The sequence below is a fragment of the Rattus norvegicus genome, chromosome 14 (genome assembly GCF_021556685.1).
Source record: "Rattus norvegicus strain SHRSP/BbbUtx chromosome 14, alternate assembly SHRSP_T2T, whole genome shotgun sequence".
Taxonomy (NCBI): Eukaryota; Metazoa; Chordata; class Mammalia; order Rodentia; family Muridae; genus Rattus; species Rattus norvegicus.
Genome location: NC_141547.1, coordinates 17,791,504 through 17,815,440, shown reverse-complemented (window position 1 = coordinate 17,815,440; position 23,937 = coordinate 17,791,504). Strand labels below are relative to the sequence as shown.

General features: G+C 38.8%; 1 protein-coding gene across 9 annotated transcripts in view; it reads right to left on the bottom strand.

The window, feature by feature from the left end:
- Nucleotides 1–23,937, bottom strand: part of Ankrd17 (ankyrin repeat domain 17) — a 136,933-nt gene that overhangs the window by 42,991 nt on the left and 70,005 nt on the right. For 3 of the 9 annotated variants that reach the window (XM_087582439.1, NM_001105999.2, XM_087582441.1), the window contains 12 exon segments: nt 23,670–23,817; nt 21,333–21,566; nt 19,313–19,407; nt 17,028–17,265; nt 15,313–15,504; nt 14,646–14,755; nt 13,383–13,470; nt 12,049–12,176; nt 11,720–11,863; nt 11,376–11,478; nt 9,161–9,970; nt 4,727–4,872 (listed from right to left, as the gene is read on the bottom strand). In XM_087582439.1, coding sequence (XP_087438565.1) covers nt 4,727–4,872; nt 9,161–9,970; nt 11,376–11,478; nt 11,720–11,863; nt 12,049–12,176; nt 13,383–13,470; nt 14,646–14,755; nt 15,313–15,504; nt 17,028–17,265; nt 19,313–19,407; nt 21,333–21,566; nt 23,670–23,817 — 2,436 coding nt within the window. 9 annotated transcript variants of the gene reach the window in all.

Below are 23,937 nucleotides of genomic sequence, written 5' to 3'. Positions count from 1 at the left end.
AATTCAAAGGGGTATAAAACATGAGAGTATTGTAGGAAAAAACCTTCAACTAGCTAATGTTATACAGGTTGAAAAGAATTTAGTATGGGAAGCAAACTTATTCCTAAACTAATTACACTCAAAAGCAAAAGGCACCGAAAGAGCTAAATATTTTAAATACCTGCAAATAGAGAATCTTCTCAATTTCAAGTGTTTGATTCTCTGTACAGACAGATTATGTGTAAGTTTAACTAACATTTAAGGTATCAGATGAATAAGAAAAATGGACAAATTTAAGCTTAATTTTAATGAACTGCTTTTCTAAGCACAATCATATGAAGCAGGACAGAATGCACGTCATTTTCCTTTGAGACTGTATCATTAGACTGTAGGCTGCCCTCAGACCTTCCTGTGTGTGCGGAAGAGGCTGGGTGTGAGCTTTCCCAGACCTGAGTCAGAGGCAGCTGAGATACTCTGCAAGAGCAGCAAATGCTTTTAAACCAGAGCCGTCTCTCCAACTGATACATCTGTAAGTGAATCTGCTGTTTTGTTTTGTTTTGTTTTGCTTTGTGACAGAGTGAGTCTGCTTAATACATGCCAGGCTAGTTAGCCTCCAACACCCAATCCCCCAGCCTCAGACTTAGGCAATTGAAGAATAAGACAGTGTCACATACAGTTGTGTTTTACTTCCTTAGGAGTTGGGGGAGGGACTACTGACTCCATAACATTCTAAACTCTAGGCTGACCTACAACTTGAGATGATCCTCACCCTTCCAAGTGTAAGGATTGCAGGCATGAGGCTGTTTTACTCAATAATTCACACCCAGCTATAGTTTAAGTCTTCATGTTAAGCAAGTTAAGTTACTTAATAGGTTATGTAACCCAGGCTAGCTATGTATGCACCAATGGATGACATTCAAGCTTTGATTTTCCTGACACGGCTTGTGAGCTGGAACAGGAACCCCAGGACTCTTTGCATGCTACGGCAGTACTCTACCAACTGGGTCATACTCTTAGCCCACACCTACACCTCTGAAGAGATATTGATGGATGGAAATAACGAAGACTACATTTTTTAAATTTAAGTTTTCTAACTTGAGAAAGGTCCATAGCAGTTCATACAAACAAAGAGTAATCAATTCGGGGGGCCGAAGTCCAATCTCCAAATTTTATTTACAACTTCATAAAACCTTTTGCCCAGTTTGTGCCATGGCTCAAATACAGGAATTGTACCTCTGAATACTTCAGAATAGCAGTAGACGGAAAAAGAACATCTCTCTCATTTGAGAGTGCTCGGTTTCACAGTGGCTCCTCAGTCTGGTAGTAGTCAGTGTTTTATTTGTGTGTTCAAGCACAGTTTGGTTATACAAATCAAACTATTTACATCAAAGCTGATGGAATTTTTATCTAGCATCAAATATTTTTAGAGATTTCATTTTTTTTAAAAAGAATTTTACACTTTTATTGAAGTACCTCCCTTGACGAAATTTTTAAATCAACTTCAATAACTAAGTGAGGAAGAAGGTAAAATCATTATTTTACCTGTTCTATTTGATATGTAGACAAGCACAAATATCAAACTTAAGTCATGTTAGGTAAAAATGCAACAAGTTTTTAAAAGCCTTGATATAGAAACCAAATAGGGATTTTAAAAACCAACCAACCAACCTACCCATTTATTTATTCATGTAACGTATGTGTGTTCTGCCTACATATATGTGCACCACATAACTGCCTGGTACCCTCAGGGGCACTAGAAGGGGGCACTAGATCACCAAAAACTTGAGTTAAGGAAGGCTGTCAACCACCATGGAAATGCTGGAAACCATAACAGTAGGACCCCTGTAAGAACAACAGGTAATCCTAACTGCTGAGCTCAAGTTCCCAAACATGGATATTTTAAGGACCCATAGTCAGATCACTTTTTGTTAGTTTTTAGGTTTTTCAAGGGTTTCTCTGTTTTAGTCTTGGCTATCCTGGAACTCGCTCTGGAAACCTAGCCGTCCTTGGACTCAGGTATCGTTGAGTGCCTGGACTAAAGGTGTGTGCCAGTACCTACCACTGCCTGGCAGCCGTCAGTCAAATCTTTATAGATAAACCAAAGTACATTTCAATTTACATGGCTGTTGGTTAAGCAGTAAAATTATTTCATCATTAATAACTTAATATATTCAGTAAAATCAGTTGTGCTTGGACACACATTACATTTGAAGATGTTTGGAAAACAAGAACTTAACGTTGCATTAAGGGCCCCTACACAGTATCTTAGTTTCCTAAAAATCAGCACACACTTCTGGTCAAATGCAATAGTCTCAAGATCAAAAGGACAAGGGGAATAATGAATATTCAATGCCAGGTTTTACTGAATTCTACTATTTGATCAATAATATAAATGCACATGGCTTTTGCAATTTTAAAAGGGACTAAGCAGCATGAATGGTATCTCACTGAGTGCAATGGTGCACACTTGTAATTCTCCCTAACCAGAAGACAAACCCAGAAGGTCATGAATTCGGGCAAGCTAGGTCAAGACTCACAGCTGCTTCGCCCTCCAAGCAAACACCCAAAGTGCAGAGCCTCCTTCCCAGATAGTAAAGTAAGTGGCCTGGTCTGAGGATAAGAGAGAGGTTCTGAGTCAGTGCACCTGCTGCTCTCGCAGACAACCTAGCTCCTTCCCCAGCACCCACATGGCAGCTCATGGCTGGCTGTTTCAGGACATTCTTCTGGCTTCCATAGAGACCAACATGCTTGTGGAACAGAGAAAAACATGCAGGTCAAATACGTGCACATAAAACAAACAAGAAAGGCGTGAGATAGTAGTGCACACTTAAGAATCTCAGCATTAGGAGTGCAAAGACAGGCAGTTCTGAGTTTCAGGCTAGCCTGGTCTATACAGTAAAACCCTGTCTAAGAATAAATTAACAAACCCATACATAAAAAGTACATGGTTTTAATGGTATATACATACACTCCTTGAAATTCAAATTATAAAAAGATGGTTTTAAGTTTTAACAGCATATACTTCACCCCAGGGACTCATCAAAATAATACAAATATAAACCCCAAACATTTTCTTTACCTTTCTCTAAAGGATTTTTCTTTTTCTTTTCTTTTTTGGCCTGCATACGTATCTATGAGGGTACCAGGTCCCCTGAAACTGGAGTTATACACAGTTGTGAGCTGCCATGCAGGTGCTGGGAATTGAACCAGGATCCTCAGTGCTTTTAACCAGTGAGCCATCTCTCCAGCCCCGTAACTTTACCACTTTCTTTTAACAGTTTCTCCTAACATACTTCTTAGCATTTTAATGTAATCTTACTTCATTGATTTGTTCTGAGACAAGGTCCTCTTGTAGTCCAAGACATCCTCAGAATTACGATGTAGCTGAAAAGGAACTCTGTATGTACTCCCTGCCTCTATCTCTTAGGCACTCAGACTATAGGCTTGTGGCACCGGGACTGCCATCTTTTGGCCATTGTCGAGATAAAAACAAGCTAAATTTGCCAACTCCATCTTGCCCTGAGACATCACACTCAACTTACAAATATATAAGAGTTGTGTGTGTGTGTGTACTCCCGCAGGCATGTACACATGGCATAGTACAAGGGTAGGTAACAAGGGTAGGTGGGTTTATTCTCCTACAATGTGGATTACTGTAATCAAACTGAGGCTATTAGGCTTGATGGAAAGCATTAAGGAGTCTTGCAATGCACAGTCAATTAAATCTTATCTATTTAGTGAGACAGGGTCTTACTATGAAGCCCTAACAGGCCTCAAACTCATCTAGAAATCCACCTGCCTCCATCTCCTTAGGGCTAGAAATAAACTAATTTTTTTAATGGAACAGCTTTTATTTAATAGAGCCTTTCTTTATTTAATAGAGCCTTTCTAAACCTAACAGTTCTCTTTTTTCACCTCGTATATATTGTTTCAGATAATCTATAAAGAAAGTGTTTCTGTCCCCTCAATAGAATCTCAGTTAAAATTACATAAATTCAAAATATTTCCTCATTACCATATGTAATTCCACCAAAAGTTTTAAAAGCGGTATATAGCCAGGCGTGATGATTCATGTCTAATTCCAGCATTCAGGAGGCTTAAGGAAGATTGTTGGGAGACCAGCCTAGGCTATACAGACACCCTGTCTCAAGGGGGAAAAGTTTAATAATACAAGTAATAACATATAGAAACATAAAGTTGACTAATCACCTTTTGCTGAGGCTAGACTGAACCCAGGACTTTACGTACTTCTCCACCGATGTAGTCTCAGCCCCAGCCGCTTCTTTTATAAACACCTCATCATCACCTCTTTAAGAAGCATTCACCAATCCTAACTCTCGTTGTATTGAGACAGGGTGTGATGTAAACCAGAGTAGCTTCAACTAATTATACAACTAAGGATGACCTTGAACTCTTGATCCTCTTTATGAAACTTCCCAAGGGCTGGGATCACAGTTCTGGTTTCATTTTAATCTTGCATAAGTTACTTTGCTTATATCCTAATCTTTTTAAAACTAAAAGTTTTAGCTTGCCAGACCTGGCACTGACTTTGAAGGTCTGGGCTGGCCTTGAACTCACGCAATATACTGATTATCCCTCTAAATGCTAGGATTAGGTGTGAGCCACCATGTCTGGCTTGATAGATTAATTGTATCTGGAGTCTCTGACAACGCAGACTTGATGCGTACGATCACTAAGGCGGTGATGTGATTCCAGTGAACCAATCTCTCCTGAGGGCGGAGCTTACCTGTGCATCAATGTCAATGGCAGGGTAGATAGGTAGCATGGCTGAAGGAGAGATGATGGGACTTGGAGTTGGAGTCTGAGGCTGGGAAACAGAAGCAGCGATACTGTGGGTAGGAGTGTTTGACATTGCAGATGCTCTTCCACTGACTGCTGTTGAACAAAATAACTGCACTTAATAAGGAGGAAACACTGTTAGCAAGATGTATTTAAAAGTATTAAATAGTTTTTGAAACAAAATGTCTCTAAGATGCTATTATAATATTAATAACTAATTTTCTGATGGTTTCTGATTGGAGAAGAGCCCCAAATTAGAATGTATATTGAGTAATCCACTTTCCATAAAATCCACCTGAAATACAAATTCTCTTTTAATGAAAGTAACCAAAAAATATTAATTCAAAATAATCCTGAAAACAAAAATTTTATGTACTAAAATTACATAGAAAAGGAATAAATGATAGAATGAAAGGGGGAAAGGTGATTTTTTTTAACTTGCCAACTTCACACCTTATATTTTGGAGCAAATAAAAGTTACTTCACTTTTAGGATGTAAGATTCTCAAAGTAAAACTATTCAAAACACTATATATACTAACGACAACAGGGTGATAGTAACTTTGAAACCCTGTTGTGACAGTTCTCTCGACTATAAAAGTTTGATATCCTCACACAGATACAAATTTTCTTACATTAAGAATTACTCTGAGAGGAATAAAGTGTCTCACAATCAATCTGGCAATCGCACTGACAGGACAAAATAAAGGCTAGAAATAAATCTATTTTACACAATCAATCATCCTCCCAGTGTGGATTGTGATGTCTCTATGTAGGAAATCTGCTGCAATCTTAGTTCACCCACCAGATGGTTTAAATAATGGCCAGGTAGGTCTGTACTTGAGGTGGGAGAATACTAAAGACAGAAGCAAAGGACAGGCTGAAAACTGGCTTAAGGGACTTTATTCTCCAGATAACTCAATTCTGAAGTTAAATGTGCGAACATCTTCTCTTCCCCCACAGTAAGAATGCTGCTGCAATACTATTAGTTTGGACGGGAATCTCTGAATAAGAGTGTAAATGTGTGTTTCCCAAGTATTGTCGGCTACAGACAGAAAACAATTATGATTCACAGCTGAATCTGAAACCAGGCAAAAAGAACTTATCTTGCCACGAATAATACTGGAATTGATCTTTCAACAGTTATAAACATGACTATCCATTAAGAAATCTACTTAACACAAAATCCTTAGGTCAGGCACAAACATACACTGTACATTATAGCAACACACACTCTATGATCGTACATTTTTAGTCCACTTAAATAAAGGTCAAAAGAAAAACAAAGAACAAAAAACCAAACATAACACTTTAATCATTAGGAACCAGACCGAGAGAAGGGGGCATGTATGACTGATTATCTAACGACTCTGTTCAGTATTGTCTTATTCACTGTCAATCTTGCAATACTGATCTGAATCTACCTCAAGTCCGCTAGGATTACAGGCGTGAGCCACCACACAGAGTAAAGGATCAAATAATTTCACTGAAATTTTTTTACCCTATACATGAATTTCAGACTCATATAAAATCTACAGCTCTTAAGATAGATTACATGTTTCTTTTGGATAGGCTGTTAAAAACAGAAATGACTAAAGATGACCTTTAACTTCCACTGTTGCTGCCTCCACCGCCCAAGTACCAAGTTGACAGAACTGCACCATTACAACTAGTTTTACTGCACACTGGGGACCAAACCCTGGGTTATGTGGACGCTGTGTAAGCTGCATCCTCAGCCTTCACTGACTTTTTATTCTATGATTTTTTTAAATGGGTTAAAAGATTTGCAAATTAATCCACATTCCAACAGGAATACTGTATTTTAAAGAACATAATCAAACTACTTTTAATGTTTCAAATTAGTTCTTTTGATCTTCTCATCTAGAGTTGAGAAGAAAAATGAGAGTGCCTCTAAACTGCTTTATCAGGAGTAAGCGCCTGCTCACCACTCCACCAAGTACTACATAGTTAAAAGGAAAAGAGACACCTACAGAGCTAAAGGAATTCTAGTGTTAATCATTTTTCCCGGTTTTTTTCTTTATATTTTAAAATTCAATTTAGAGAACGAAAACCACATGCTCGAGAAGTTAAAAGCAGGATTGGGAAAGTATAGAGACAAAACAAAAGCACATAGTAAGGGGAGTTAACCAAGTGCCTAGTTTTGATTTGGTGAATATGAAGAATAAGGAAGGTTGAATGAAGACTTAGCCAGCTAAGTACGGGGAAGAAAGAGAGATCCCTACGAGAAAGCTCACAAACGAGACCTAAGGAATACGGGAGACAGTGCTGAGGGAAGATCAAATGAGGCTGCAGTGCACAAAAAGCAACGTAAGATGTGAAAACAATCCTTAGTGAACAAGTCTGATCAGAGTTGTTGCTCACACTATGAGAATTCAGAAAAGGGGTGTGTAGAAGAGTACACAGAGGTGAGTGCACAGCATGTGAATATGAATGAGCTACTAAGTAGGAATTGATCTGCAGGCAGACAGTGAGATTATCTTTAATTCTGTTCTTTCTCCACTAGGCACTTCTCTTTACCCACACAGAAGAGCATGATACAACTGTAGCCTTTTTAGAAAATAGCAAATTTGTCATAACCCTAAAAAAAAAGAACAAAACAAAAAAACCCCAAAAACTTATGTTTAAAAAAAAAAAAACTTTTATAAAGGAAAAAACCTTGAACACACAGACAGAAATTTTAAATTTTAAATGAATCAATAGAAAATGCTGCTTTACAAACATCTGATAATTATCAGAATTAATATTAAAACTTTTACAACAGCAATTGTTGACAACTATGCCCATGTACATCAGGTAAACTCCGATATCACATTAAAAACAAATTTCCAACAGTCATTGGTATAGAACAACCAAGTCTTCATTTCATCAGTAACACTTAACTCTAAAATCCTGTGGTAACCTGAGATAATAAAGAATTACAATCTAACTTAATGATCTAACTTAATTTTGGATTTAGAGCTTCTATGCACTGCCATGCAAGTCAAGGTTTATTAGATATCTAATCATAACTAGCTAGAGGTGACTAATGGGACTTCAAGTTTTTGACAATCTTATACTCATGAGTATTAAGACTGTTACAACAGTTATTATTACTCATTACAAGCAATCTTTCTGGTGTAGTTTATTTTACTCTTAAAATTAACAGATGTTTATACTAGATATTGCTAAGAAAATTTTTAAAAAATACTAGTAATAAAATTTTTAAAAAATATTGGGAAACTATGAGAGTTTTTGAAATGCACAATCTTCATTACTTGGTTTCTCAGTTTGTTAAGGTGATCTTAACCTGAACATCTAAATACTACACAGCATACTTTCTTTCAAGAAACAAACTTAATGTATGACTCCATCATAATAAATGTTTCTCAGAGAAGTTTAAAAGTAGAAATATTAAATAATAAGTAAAAATAAATGAATTTTTAAAAATGGGAAGATATCAGAAGAAACTTATCAAAATTCAACAGCTATTTACTATTTATTCCTCCATTCCTTACCAAGTTTCCTTCCTGATGAAGAAAAATTATTTCACTTAACAGAGCATCCTTATGACCTAAAACCCTATGAAATCTTATTTTACTCTGTTAAACAATTTACAAAATTAGTCCCAAATAAGCAGTATTAACACTCTTGAGTTGCAGTCCTTGTTAAAATAGAGTAAGATCTCACTGGCTACACATTTAAAAACACCAGTCATTTACCATCCTGTTAGGGGAACACACCTTCCCATAATACAGTCAGAAACACACTATACATTAACATTCACAAGGGATAAAAATTACTGACATACAGTAGAATCAGACTCTACTTGGTTGATACTTTATTAAAATGTTGTCAAAGTGTTTGTTTTGATTGTTGTTTGCTTGTTTTTAAATAGCAACCATGAAGCTTGGTACATTAGTAGATACGTTTTGATTTTTTTTTCAATCACAAATAGACTTCCTAATATGCCCTACTACCTTTGTACCTCAACTTTTATCAATTTCCATTTTATTGGTGTGAATACAGAGGCAAAAATGCCAAAATTCAACCTCAGTCTTCTGAACTCAAAGTGGAAAAACAAAACCAAAAGTAAAAAACCAAGACTCAACCCACTACTGAAAAACAGATTCCCAGCCTACTGAGTAAGAGATTCGTTCATTTAGTGTGAACTAATCTTTAGTCTGACCTGTAGCCATCTGAGAACTATTTAACATGGTTTTTCTAAAGACACAATGGGTCGAGTCCAAAAATAGTTCTCAAGTTGAGTAATGGTTTAAAAAAAAAAAAAAGAAAAAGAAAGAAAGAAAAAAAAAATGCTGGCACACTCTTACTCGCCTTAAGCAAATCATATTTGATACCTGCTCATAACAATATAAACCCACCTGCCATGATGTCATCCAGCGTGTCATTGAGGGTCTGAGCAGGGCTGGCTACCATTAACCCTTGTTGTGTTTCAGTGAGAATTCCTTGCCCCAGCCCTGCCAACTGTGCTTGGCCCAGTACTGGCTGTCCAACTATCACTCCTTGAAGTTCTGTAAGATTTGCGATGGACCCTGGAGGCAAGGGACCCGCTGCCAGAGGCAAAGCTTGAGGCATCGCCAGAGGCTGGATTGGTGCAAAACCCATCTGAGCAGCAGTCTGCTGGGGCTCATCTTTAAGCAAAACAGGATCCACTTGCTGTAACCGTGCATAGTCTCCCTCAGGAAGCGGCTCTCCAACCCCAACAGAAGTAAGGAGTCCCAGATGCTGGCAAGACTGCTGCTGCTGCTGCTGCTGCTGTTGCTGCTGCTGCTGCTGCTGCTGCTGCTGCTGCTGCTGCTGCTGCTGCTGCAGCTGAATCCGCTGGGCTTTAACTTCTAGATACTGTTTTTTAAGCTGCTGCTGAGTTTTCAGTTGTAGCTCTCGCTCTACTTTCTGCAGTTCCTCCAGAATCTTTTGTTTCTTCTGAATTTGTTCCTCCCTCGTTTTGTTCAGCTCCTCGATCTTCTCCTTGGTGAGTTGGTCGGCATGAGCCAGCTCCAAGGACTGCAGCTGTGCATTTTTTTCTATGGCTTCTTTTATCCTCTGTTCCAGTTCTGTTAACTTTCCCTGAGCCTCTTCTACAATGCTCTCTGGAGACTGATTGGTGATGTAACCCTGTACATCCTGGCTGTTTGCTGGCAAATGGCTGTTGGACTTTTGTTTAGAAGCAGCTGTGTGAAAAAGAAACCCCCTCAGAAGTGCACATGAATGGCATCCTCATTACAGAGTTACTGTTGGGAGGGTTAGTGCCAACAGTTATGCACCAAGCTATCATATCCATGAAGGTGAAATGTACTGTTAAGGAGTTAAACACAAGTCCACCTTCTCTATCATCAATACAGAATGTTTGTATTTTATGTGCATAGAGTAACATCTGGAAGTAAAGTTCAGAATTTTATAAATACCACCAGGCTAAAATTAGACAAAAGAGGGATGTAAACTGTGACACCTAAGTGGTGCAGGTCACATAAGTCTAAGGCTACGTGTAGTATTTCATATGGTCAGAATGTAAAAACTCATCATGAGAGCAGAAAAATGATTTTCCGCACTTAATAAAACATCTGTTCCTTTTATAAACACACACACATACACACAAAGAGAGCCCAAACCACTGAGATGTACCAAGAAATTAAAATCCAACTAAAATATATGTCTTCGTTGGGACCTACCATCTTTAAGACTGGCCAAGGAAAGAGAGAGAAACTCACATGTTCACACAGCTACCTAGCCAATCGAGAACTGGGATTGAGCTTCCCCGGAAGAAAAGATGCTGGACTATCCCATCCTCTGCTATCATCTGACAGCCAGGAAAACAGACCGGTCTGGCTAACAGGTTTAGAACCAATCGAAAAGAATGCCAAGACAGTAGGCTGTGGTGGTGACTGAAAAGAGCTGCTGGGAATACATAGCATGCTTGTTGGTAAAAGAATACAAGTAGCCAAAACCAAGATGCAAAAAAATAAAAAATAAAAAAAATTACACTCTCTTCATGTAAAACTTTTAAAAAGAAAAACTGATTCAAACTGGTAGTTGGGGATATAATTAAGAACAGGCATGATATGATATACACAAGTCAAAAAAAATGGACCGTGGAATTCTAAGATATAATGAATGTATCTTACATATCTTTGAATATTAGCTGAGGGAAAAAAGTGTCCAAGATATAAACCTATGCTAAACCAGTTCTCTAAATTGAACTTTAATAGTTACCAACTTCTTAATCTTTATTGCTCATGTCACTACAGAGTCGGGTTGAGTTAAGAGTCGGAATTCCATCAAAAAGAGCCATCTGAACCTCTTCTGAGTTTCTCTTAGCACCTATTTCCCCTCCCAGAAACTTGTTTTTACTCATTGGTTTAAAACAAACAACAAACAAAAAACATTAAATGATACCAACTTAGAAATTTGCTCGTTGGTGAAAATAATGTTTGAGGGCTAGTTTTGATTTTCTTACTTTCACCTGTAAAACGTAACTGACTCCAACATAGTAATCGCATTGCTGGTAAAGAGTAAGGCTGGTTTCTCTTTCATTTTCACCTGGACACGTAAGAAATAATCTTTAGAAGTATAACTGACCTTTATTCCTAACGGGAAGAGTAGCAGCAACGTTGGCAGGTGGCTTGTCAGGCTCCTGAGGTGGGACAACCATGGGCAGTGCTTGAACTGGTACTCGAGGTGCCTGAGGAGAGCCACAGTCATTCTTTAGCATATAAGCCACCACCATGCTGCTGACGCACAGCTGCCAAGCATACTTAATATGCCATTTCAGACTGTATGAACTGAAACGTACAGCACTATGCCAAACGTACATTTGCCTTGGCGTAATAATACGGAGGACTTAAAAAAACGATCGAGTTTAAATGGAAAATATTTATTGAAATGCTAAAGGAATTACAAGGTGCTTTAGTTTTGAATCTTACCCTATTTAAATCGTGGGATGGGGGAGTTAGCTGAGTGACGTCTGGTGGAGGGGCTGCAAGTAGATTATTAGGATAGTCTAAAAGATAGCAAACAACACTTGTGTGGCCACCTTTCGCTGCTTCTATCAACATGGTTGAGCCATCCTAAAAGAATGAATACAGAAGGGAAGTAAGCACACAGAAGAAAGCCACTGGGTCTCAGGTACCTAATACATACTTCATTTTCTATTAACACCAAATAGCTTCACACTCAGAAAGTCACCACAGGTGTGACTTAACTCGCGGTGCTTTATGCTGTTCGAGACCCCCCTGACCGCTTGAGTGCCTACTTTTAAACGGTGAGTAGGGTCCGCCCCATGTGCCAGAAGTAGCTCCACCACTGCCAAGTGACCGCCCGCACACGCCAGCGACAGCACAGTGTGGTCGTTATTAGCCGTGGTTCGGTTCACGTTTGCTCCTAAGACAAAGATGGAAAACAAAACACAGTAGTGGGAAGATAAACTGTAAGCTCTATCCTTTTCAATGTATATGTAGATGTATGTGCCCATATGAGACTAAGAGCCCCGTGTGCTCACAGATGCCCTTGGTACCCACTGCAGCTAGAGTTCCGGGTGGCTGGGAGCAGCTGTCTGCTGTGGGTGCGGGAAAGTGAACAGCCAGTGCTCTTACCCACGGATCCGGCTCTTCAGCACCAGATACACACACACGCACACGTGTGTGTGTGTGTGTGTGTGTGTGTGTGTGTGTGTGTGTGTGTGTGTATTTATTATAGCATGGTTTTAATCAGGCCAGCTCAAAGAAGTTGATGATTTTCTCTTTCTAGCATGTAGGTGCCAAGCCTAGTTAGGCAGAAAATATACTTCCCCAATGATATCTACTGACTCACTCTATTGGCTGATGATTATGGAAAAATGTAATAATCATAAAGACTAAAGAAAATGGTTCAGTGGAGCCTCATGTACTCATTACCCAGTTCCATTGATTATAAATAGCCTCTTGTGTTTCGAAAACTTTATTTTCTCTCCTATACAGAATTATTCTAAAGTAAATGCCATGAAAAAAGGATATATTTCTCTTATAAATATTTTAATATGGGCAAGATAATACAAGGTTGTATTATACCAAAGACAATTACCATATTTAAAAAGTAAAATACAGAGACAGAAAAAAATGGCTCACTCAATGGTTAAGAATACTTGAAACTCTTCTGGGGAACCCAAGTTTGCTTCCCAGCACCCACACCTGGCTGCTCACCTGTACCTCACACCCTGTTCTGGCGGCTGTGGGCACTGCACTCATGAACATAAACCACTTAATTAAGACAAACACTGTCTTCTATGGGCTAAATACATAAAAACTTACAAGGAATTTAAAGATCTAGTAATGCTTTTCCCCCATCTTTCTGTATTAGAGAAACAAACAGATAAGCTCTCCCCTCAGTTTTCAGGGTCTGGTTACAGAGAGTGCGTTTGAGCACAGCAAAAGCTCTCTCCAAACCTGGTCTCCAAAAACATGGAGCTATTTGGTACCATAGTAGTTCCCAGCGATCTTATATTCTGACAAGTTTATCCCACTGCGTGAGCTGTAACAACCAGACACTGTTCAGCCTTCCGGTGCCTGTGCCTCAGCGTATGTACATGATACTTCCGGAGTATGAGCGTACCTTTGCTAATTAAGAACTGAACTGTGCAAACATGACCAGCTCTTGCAGCTTTCATTAAAGGAGTTCTCCCACCTTCTGATTCATGTTCCTGTTTTAAAACAAAACCATAAAAACCAAAACTAAACAGCTGTGTAACCAATGGGCACAGTCAACTGTTCTTTTCATAAAACCAAAGAGAAAGTGGACTTACTGTTGAACATAGATGTGTGTGTATATCACAAACTAAGAAGAATATCTGCTGTAATAATTTGAAGCTACAGTAGGTGACTACGCACACCAGTTATCCTAGGTACCAGAAGTAGATGGTCGACCTAGTTCCCTTTTTTAACCACTACATACCTCAGGTATGCACAGGACAGTGAAACTCCTCCTTTAGTCACCTGAATGATCAGATTATAATCTCTGCAAACACACATCACTTTTTAAAAGTCTCATGTAGCAAAGGCTATCCTAAAAACTCCCTGAGGAACTGAGGTTCCGTTTATATTCCTAAGTGCTCCTGTGAGACTAGCTCTTCCCCACACAAAGGTACCTGACACCTTCTAGGCTCTCCGACTACTCTGACAATGTTTTTCCAATTATGCATCTCTTTTTTCACATTTCAGGCCTCTCTTTGCAAACGCCATCCAGTAACACTCACAGATAACTATTTACACCTTTGACCTTCCTTACTTCCTGTGCATTCCTGATGACACTGCTTAACAGCCTGCACTGAATGCATGGTGCAGTATACTATACCTTCCTAAGGAATTTATGCATAGAAATACTTATGTCTCAACACTTCATGATGTTTAAAATACAGGGAATTTCCCCCAACCTACGAAGAAACGCTAAGCCGCATGTGCCTTAAATGAACAGCTAAGGGAGATGCATCTGTTGTGCCTTAAATGAACAGCTAAGGGAGATGCATCTGTAAGGCCACCCCCACAGGAAACTGCTCTCTGTAAACAGAGGTGCGACTAGTGACCTGGGAACACTGCAGAGACAAGAGCAAAGACTACTGTGGACAACAGTCAGGCAAAAGACAAGAGCAAAAGCCTGACTCTGTAAACTAAAATCATAACAAGGAAAAAGCTAGCAAAGTTAGGAGAAATTTGGATTTCTTGGCTTTGTTTGATGAGACAGGATCTTACCATGGAGACAGTGAACTCAGGTAGCCTCTCTGGCCTTAAACTTTTAGGTATCTGAGTACACAGGCATGTGCTACAATGCCTTAACTCTTGTCTCAATTTTACAGATAAAGATTTAAGTGTCAAAGCTTACCAGATCTGCACCTGCCTGGAGTAGGACGTCTGCTACATCTGTGTGGCCATTTTCACAGGCGTATGTTAAAGCTGTGTCCCCCGTCGCTGTCGTTGCATGAACATTAGCTCCTGCAACAGCCAGAAATGATTACTGACAGCCATTTTTAAAAATGAACATAAACCTATTTTTGCATGATAGCCCACAGCTCCTAAGTCAGCCAGAATACCCATTTCCATGTCTAGAATAAGCACACTGGCAACTTCTTTAATAGAGGGTGTGGGGGAAATCTGCAAGAAATGGCTCAGAAGGGAATACCACTTAGTGCCACACCTGACCACCAAAGTTTGGTCCCCAAGACTACATGGAGGAAAGAAAGAGCTAACTCCCCCAAGTTGTCCTCTACCTCTTAACATATGCACAGTGAGTGGCATGTCTACTACAAACAAACGAAGTGATGTGTGTGTGTGTGTGGGGGGGGGGGGGGGGACGACGGATAAAAGTACTTCAGGTTAAAATTAGAAGTATTTCCTATGACAAGTAAATTACTCAGAACATACACAAAGCACATCCTATCTTATCTCTTTGAAACATATTCTGTGTACCATTTACAACATAAAAAAATACTTGGATGCTGTAATACTTATTTACATCATACAATATATTCCCAAATGCAAAAATAGCATACCTGCAGCTAGTAAGTATTTAACTAACTCCAAGTGACCCTCCTGAGCAGCTTCCATCAAGGGCGTGGAACACCCTAGCTCTATATCAGCTCCAGCCTTAATCAGAAAGTCCGCCACTTCCAGAAAGCCTCCACAGCAAGCCAGGGTCAAGGCAGTTTCTTGAGTTTCTTCTGTCTGTGCATTGATATTTGCTCCTAAAATAAAGACTGTACTTAAAGGAAGTTCATACATTTACTCAGATACAAACAAAACATCACTGTTTCCTAATGAACCCCACCTGAGAGGAACAGAGATATCTATTCCCTACTCTTGGCAGTAAAAAAATAAAGTCAAAAAGTACATTCATTGAGTCTTTATTTGAAATATTTGTTTAAAAAGATGCCAATACTGACTAAAAGGAGTCATAACATTACCCAGTCCCCTCATATAAAGAGACAAAATAGATAGATACTGTATCAACTATAGTATCAATCAGTTACAGTAGCTAACATTAAGACATTACTATTTACTGGTCAATAGTCGAAGTACAGATTGCTAAGGTACATTTTTTTTTAACAAAAATTTTTTTTTAACGAAATTTGAATTTAGAGGAGGGGCAGTGTTGGAGATGAACCCAGGCCTGCCATGTTAGGCAGCTGTGTGCTGCTGGGTGGAGACCAAGCCCAAGGCCTTGAGAACACCGAGTAAGTGCTCTATCCCTGAGCAGCACATTCCTAAGGCCTTATGTTGGTTTTATTTTCAGCATCATCTTACATAAAGCTGAAGAAACTGAGGTTAATTCACTTAATTGAATTACCATAGGCAACAACATTACCATCACTACTCTTGCCACCACCACAGCTGATTTTAATTAGCACCATACGGCAGGCACTGTTGTAGGAGCTTCCTGCGCCTCCCCCACAGAAACAAAACTGACTAAAGTAACAAAATTACCACGCTCTGTAAATGATTCAAATATCTAAAAAAAATCCCCTTTTCAAAATCGGTTCTTTAGAGTTCTAGTCAAAAGAACCTATACACAAATACAAGAAATGTGCCCTTTATATTAAATGGATCAAATTGGATGAAACTACTGGATGAAAAAAACAGGCTATAAATCCAATGGGAAATTAAAGTAATTTAAACTACTATACCATCTCAGTTTTTCCACAAGTTCCTTATGGTATGAGCAACAGTTTCTGATGTACCTGGCTTCTGTTGGTTTTCTGTGCTGTTTTGTTTTTCCTAAACAGTGTCTCCATATGAGCCCTGGTTGGCCTCAGCCACCTCACCACTGTGGTTACAAGTGTGTAACCCTCATCTGCGATTACCGGGGCACAATCAGCTTTCACGGAGTAACCCTTCACAGCAGTGTTACCCACGCTCTTCCATCACGCCCCACTTCCTCTCCCTCCAAAGAATTCCCTCATTACAGGAGGCTTCAAGAACTGTACCTCAGATTACCTCACGAAAAATGTCCACCTGTTCTTGATTTTTGTTCCCTTATTTTCTTATGGCACACAATATTGAAAGTTCTACATTGAAGAAAGTTCTACTTCCTTTCTTTAACTTCCCTTTACTTTCCTTTCCTTAACAGGTATGTGAGCATTTTACAGCAGACAGAGTAAAGTGTGAGAGCAAGAGCTCAGGGCACATGTTAGGTAAGTGCAGAAATTCAATCCTAACACAGACTTGTATTCTGTAGATCTGTTATCTAGTACTCGCTAGATGTGCTTACCTTGGCCTAGAAGCAATGCCACCATTTCTTCATGCCCTTCACGAGCTGCCTCCATCAAAGGAGTATAACCTTCATCATTGACCTCTTCCAGGCTAGCTCCTCTTTCAATAAGTAAGGCTGCAAGTTCCACATGCCCTCCACATGCAGCCAAAGTCAGTGGCGACTCAAATGAATCAGCTGGCATGTTCACTTGAGCACCGCTGTCCAGAAGCAACCTAGCCACTTCAACATGGCCATCCTATTTATAAGCAATTAAAAAGAAAATCCAGTCAGCACCTTCAAATTTAAACAGTTCTCAATTACCATACACTGAACTGTGCTGATGTTCACTCGTGCAAACATAAATGTGCACCTGACACTTCAGTAACTTCACTATGTGTTGCCAGCACCCTTTTATTGTACAGAATTCAAAGATAGGAGCTTGAGGATTTAGAGCAAAGAGAAGAATGATGCCTATAACCAAGAAGCTTATCAGCCATCGAGAAAGCAATGGCAAGTTCATGAATTACCACAAACCTAAGGCCACACAGTGCCTGCGAGCTCAGTGGACAATTAACTGGTAAGTGGCAAACTTCAGATATAGAAAAACAAATTTCCCTAACATCTTAAACTTGTCATCCTAACATGTCAAACTGGGGGCTGGAGAGATGGCTCAGTAGTTAAGAGCACTGACTGCTCTCCAGAGGTCCTGAGTTCAATTCCAGCACCCACATGGTGGCTCACAACCATCTATAATCAGGTCTGGCCTGCAGACGCATATACGCAGGCAGAAAGCTGTATGATGTATGTATGTATGTATGTATGTATGTATGTATGTATGTATATGTATATATATAAAATAAATGTTTAAAAAAAAAAGAGTGAGCAAACAGCTTCTTAAACAGCAGGGAATACAATGTACCACGTGTTAAATGAATGGACCCTATGTGCATGAGATATTTTTTGTTGTTCATTATTTAAATACAAGTGAAAAGGAAAAGAAGGTAGCTTATCTTATTACTGGCAACTACTTGAAAATTTCTTATCCACTCTGTTTTTCTTTGAATTCTTCATATACTTCCTCACACATATTTCACCTTGTTCTGAAAGTCGAATCCACTCTGGCCTAAGAATAAGACGTACTTGACAACTCTAATGTCTTATTTCCAAGTAACATTGCTATTTTAGCAGTTTTGAAACTTCTCATGAATCTAAATCCAAGTCAGACCTTCAAGATTTTAGCCAGACCTCCAAATGCCTCGCTTCAATTCATACACCTTTTCATTACATCCATCCACCCTCCCACCCACCCATTATTTATTGTGACTGATAATAACTGGGATTACAAGTCTGTCTGTTTACCTAACTGCCTGCCTGCCTATCTATCTATTAACTAATTTATTGGGACTAAGTATCAGGTCCATGCCCAAATATTTGCATTTATTTATGTTATTTCTAGTACATATATTTATAAAAAAATTCCTCTTTGTCTAAATATCGGGTATTTTCATGGTATAAGGTAGTAACAGTGACTCAATTTCCTTACTAGAAAGATTACTGAGAACGTCAATATTGTTGCTGTGGGAGGGGTCTTATTTGATCTTCGTAAGAACACCGGACAAGGAACCCAAAAGAGAAATTCTTTAGAGCAAACACGGGGATGACAATAAAATAAAAATATGTAATTCAAGTACTAAACGACAACTGTATAACATTTCTCAGAAATCTTTTGATACTGTTTTATACATCTGTTTTGCAGTCTATAAATTAAGATGTAAAAATTTAAGAGTATTAACTTAAATTTCAAGGACAAATTCTAAAATATAATTGTTTTTTATATTTTGTTTACAAAGGTGTGTGCACGAGCGTCTGTGTGCAAGTGCATACATACATTTGCCTTTTTGAGATAGGGTCCTCTCTACATAGTTCTGGCTGTCCTGAAACTCACTATGTAGACCAGGCTGTCCTGAAACTCAGAGACCCAAGGTCTCTACCTTCTTATTGCTGCAATTGAAGGCAGAACTCTTGTCTGGCTGTTCTTTATATTTTGAAGGAATCTTGTGATGTAACCGTGGTCGAGCTGATACTCACTATGCAGTCCAATCTTGCCTCAAAACAACAGCAGCCTCCCTGTTTCAACTTCCTAACTGCTTAAATTACTTATCACTAACAAGTGCAGCTTAAAATTAAGAATTCAGCTGAGATTCTGAACCACAATAAAGTAAGAAAAAATTGGAGCTTTTGCAACACAAGAACGGCTATTTACTTCACAGTAGCTCTCCCGCTCCCACTAGTATCCACCTTACCATGCAAGCCTCCATTAGAGCAGTATGCATTTCATCTGTCTTATGCTCTTGATCAGCGCCTGCTTCCAAAAGAAATCGCACCATCTCTAGATGTCCTAAATCAAAATTATGTTGGATTACTTATTTATTTTCAAAAACTACTCTTAAAACAAAAGTGATATATCACTTTTGATGTGGATAAACAAAGATGACATGTCCCAACATGATCTTTCTGTAAAAAAAATCCTACCACACTATACTCATTTTCAATTATGTGTTTGTACTCTGAATGCAGTGCCCACAGAGACCAGCAGAAGCTATCAGATCCCCTGCAGCTGTAGTTGTGAGCTGCCAGGCAGGTGTGTGCAAGGAGGTCAGGTCCTCTGAAGAACAGCAGTCATTCTAGCTGGGAGCAGTCTCTTCAGCTCCTGTGTTGTATACATATGTTAGAGAAATAGCCTGGGATGAAAACCACTGACGCTACTACCTCTACGAGACCAAGTGCTCAAAACTACAAAAACTAACAAACTTCACAGGGTAATCTCATTTATAACTTGTAAACACATTTATGAAAATACTGTTAAAACATCACTGAATTATATGCATTCTTTTACTACTATATACATACGATAAAAATACACAGTTCCAAAGAAACTTTATTTTAGCTCAAGAAGTGACTAAAAAGTAGACCAATTATATATAAATAGTACTGAGGATAATATATGCAAGTAATATGAAATGAGCTATAATCAATCTGTAATCAACTAGAATTAGACCAGAAGGGAAAACAGAGCCCTAGACGAGCTAAAACAAGACAATAGGCACACTATCTACTACATGGTGATTAGGCTGACTGCCCCATCGAAGTATCAATACTCAGTCTGTGTGCCTTTTCTATCTTGTCAAAATCTCAGGAAATCCCACTAGAAACAAAAGAAGCTAACCCTTCACTGACTCCTGCAAGTATTCAAGGTGTACTCCACTAGCTTCTAATTCAAGTTCACAAGCTCAGCCTTAGATGCTACTTCTACAAGGCAGAACATGCTGCATACGAAGTGTGAGAGACACGAGCCACCACAGCGTGCTCTAGCCCGCTGGGAAGAAGTAGTGCAATGGAACCAGTTCTGGGTTCAGAAGTGTTTGTCCAAATGTTCCAAAGCTTCACGTAATAATGAACTTATCCTGTGCCTAACTACCAACCAGGAGAGGGACTTCGACTGTGCTGGCTACATGAAACTGCTAACATTACACACTCAAAATTACACAATTTAAATTTTATCCACTTACACACTGAAATATCATTGGGTCTTATTTTTAAAGGAAATCAGTTCTAAAGTCATTACAACATCCTGAGCACACTTAAAAGGCAAGGAAAAGAACGAGGCTGAGTATCGGAGCAGAGTGCAAAGGTTAGTTAATCAGGCACTCGATGACAAGCTTATCCAGAGTAGCAGAGCTGGAGGGGAGTGCCTCCTTAAACTGTGTGCCTATACTTGCAAACCCTTTGTCTTCATACTTCAGATCAACACTAACTGGTGCTGTCTGAGCTAACTGTGGCCTGGCACAGAGACAAGCACAAAGCTGCATGCTCATCACAAGAAGGAAGAAAGAAAAGCTCACTGCACAGCCATTATTTGTCATACCAGTGGAGTATGACAAATGTGACTCCGGCTCTTTTGAGAAATCGCTAATGTTGACTTCTTGTAGGGAGACATATTTGACTCAACTAAGAATCAATAGTCCATATTAGTAATATTTCCAGATATTTGGCATTTAATTACCATGTACCTTCTTGCACAAGGTAAAATGCTTCCAAAATGCAAAACCATCGAAAAGTGTAATAATCACATTAAGATCATAAGCTTTCTCTGATAAAAGCTTGCCACTTTCATTGACAGTATATACAATGTTGAAACTACACAATATTAAATATACATTATAGAACAGTTTAAACAAACTTATGTCTAATGACACTATATACCATGTTTCACTGTTAATGACTTTAATTTCTATTTTATTTCAAAAAAGATTTATACAATACCTTTATAACAAGCTAACGTAAGGGCGCTCTCTTTAAATTCATTGGAATGCGTATTGATGCCAGCTCCATTTTCTAGCAGCAATCTGGCTACTTCCACATGCCCAGCACTTCCAGCTTCCATAAGAGGTGTGTGACCATTCTCATTATGGTCCTCGATACTAGCACCGGATTCCAAGAGCACCTTTACAACATCTACATAGCCTCCAGCACAAGCATAGGTAAGGGCTGTGTTGCCTGTTTAGGTAAGAAAACAATGAAAAGATGTCAGCATCACTCACAGACACACAAACACGCATGCATGTGCACCTCGGCCCAGTAAGATGCTTCTGAGTGTAAATGCACATACCATCACGCTATGACCTGAGTTTGATCCTGGGGACCCATACGGAGGAGGAGGAGAGGAGGAGGAGAAAAAAAACTAACTCCAGGAAGTTGTCCTTTGATTTCCCACATACACCATAGCACATGCATACATGCAAGCACATACATAAATAAAAATAAATGTAAAGCTTTTTTTTACATAAATTTATATTTCAAAGGCTAGAGTGGAAAACTGTATCCATAGTAAACATTAATAGACACAGATAACTCCATTACTTGACTGAACCTTTTATTTCTTTCTCCTGAAATCAACTTCCTATCCTCCCTTTCTATTTAACCTCATGTATCAAGCTGTGCCTGGTGGTTTGGGTCATAATCCCAACTACCAGAAGACTAGAACAAAAGGATTAAGACTTAGGGCCGGCCTCAGCCATGCTGAGCCTAAGGGAGCCTAGACAGCTTGAGTAGTGCCTGGCTTGTGGGGAGGGACTGAGCTTATTGAGCAGTGCTTGCATAGCAGGTCAAGATTCTGAACTCAATTCCTTGTAGTGAGAACAACAGGACAAAATACATGTGAAATTATAGAAATATAAACTTATCAAGTTGGAGAATTGAGATGACAGGGAAGCCAAACCCGTGATATCACAAAAAAATAGCTACTTGAACACAAGACCTGAACAATAATTCTAATAGACATATAAACACTGAAGTTAAGAAATCTCACAGAATTTCAGCCCTAGACCACGGTAGGCAACTAATGACTGCTGACAGTGAGAATTAGCACTTTCCAAAGATGAGCCCTCTAACTGGCTATCTAGTAATAAGTGCCCTGCTAAATTAATATACTCACAACTACACTAATAGAACTCAGTAAGCCATATTTATATATAATGCATATATAGGCAATAATTATAAATAGCACTGTCAGTTTGAGAGTGAATGGCAAAAAGGAACATGGGGGTGGGTGTGGGAGGGAGGGACATGGAGGGATTAGAAGGGAAATGGAAGCAGGACAAAGAACGGAAAAGCAATGTACTTATATTTTAATTTAAAATTAAAGAGGAAAAAATTCTTGGAGAATCAGAAATGAGCTGTGCCTTTCTTTCCTGAAATTAACTTTTTCCTTCCTAAATGAGGTAAGTTATACTGAACTTTAATCAGAAAAATGTTTCATAAAGCATTATTTAATAAATGTTACTATACCCAAAACCTATCATATATAACCCACATACTAACTGATCAATGTCAAAAGATTTCAAAATCATTCATATTTTTGTTTTTGAAACATGTTAGGCAGTTCAGGCTAGGCTCAGTTCACAGAACTCTGACTCAACCTCCCGGGTCCTAGGATAGCAGGCATGAGGCAAAACAATGAGCAAAAGAATCCCCATGCAGTGATAAACTCCCCAAGTTAACAGAGACTCCAATTTAGTAAGTAAAAAAAAAAAAATTATGTAGACTTTTATTCAAAACACAATAAATTTGATTTTCTTTTAATCTGAAGAAAACTCACAAAATACAATTTCATATATAAAAAAAGGTTAGTTAGACCTGGAAATGACCCTACCTCCAGAATAAGAAGAAATTGTTTAGGCTAAAATTGGGGGCCATTGGACATGTTTTTAGAATTTTTTTCCATTGGCCACAATTTAGCAAAATCAGGGGAAGATGGTAAAGTCCTTGTTCATCAGATCCACTATCTCATACTTGCAGTAAGAGGAAGTCAGGTGTTGAGAAGTATAAGCCACACCCTCCCGCGGCTTCAGAGAAGACTTTCACACTGAGTGCTTAATATATTGTAAAAGAACCTAAGAGTGTCTCATAAGCAAAACAGGAGGTTTCTTTATACTATAAATTAAGTTAATTACAGAATATATAAGCCTTATAGAAACATCCAAACACGTAGCCCTTCTACACACTCAGGGAGTTGTTATATCTGTACAAATGAATAATCCATAAGAAATTGTTACTACAAGGTAGGCCACAAGCAAGTAAGTGAGAAGGCAGCACCATGACCTGTTGAAGACTGTGCATTGACATCAGCTTTATGAGCTAGCAGCAACTTCACGATTTTGACGTGTCCTCCATTAGCAGCAGCCATTAAAGGTGTGATGTCACCTTTGATTCCCCTGTCTTCCACATTTGCGTGCATTGCCAATAAAACCTTGACAAAGAAAAAACAGTCTACAGATTAAGAAAATAACCTGAAGGTTTTAAATATACCTATTTACCCATGTAAACTCATAAAACTCCTCAAAGTTAAAAATATACAAGCTGTATGTAA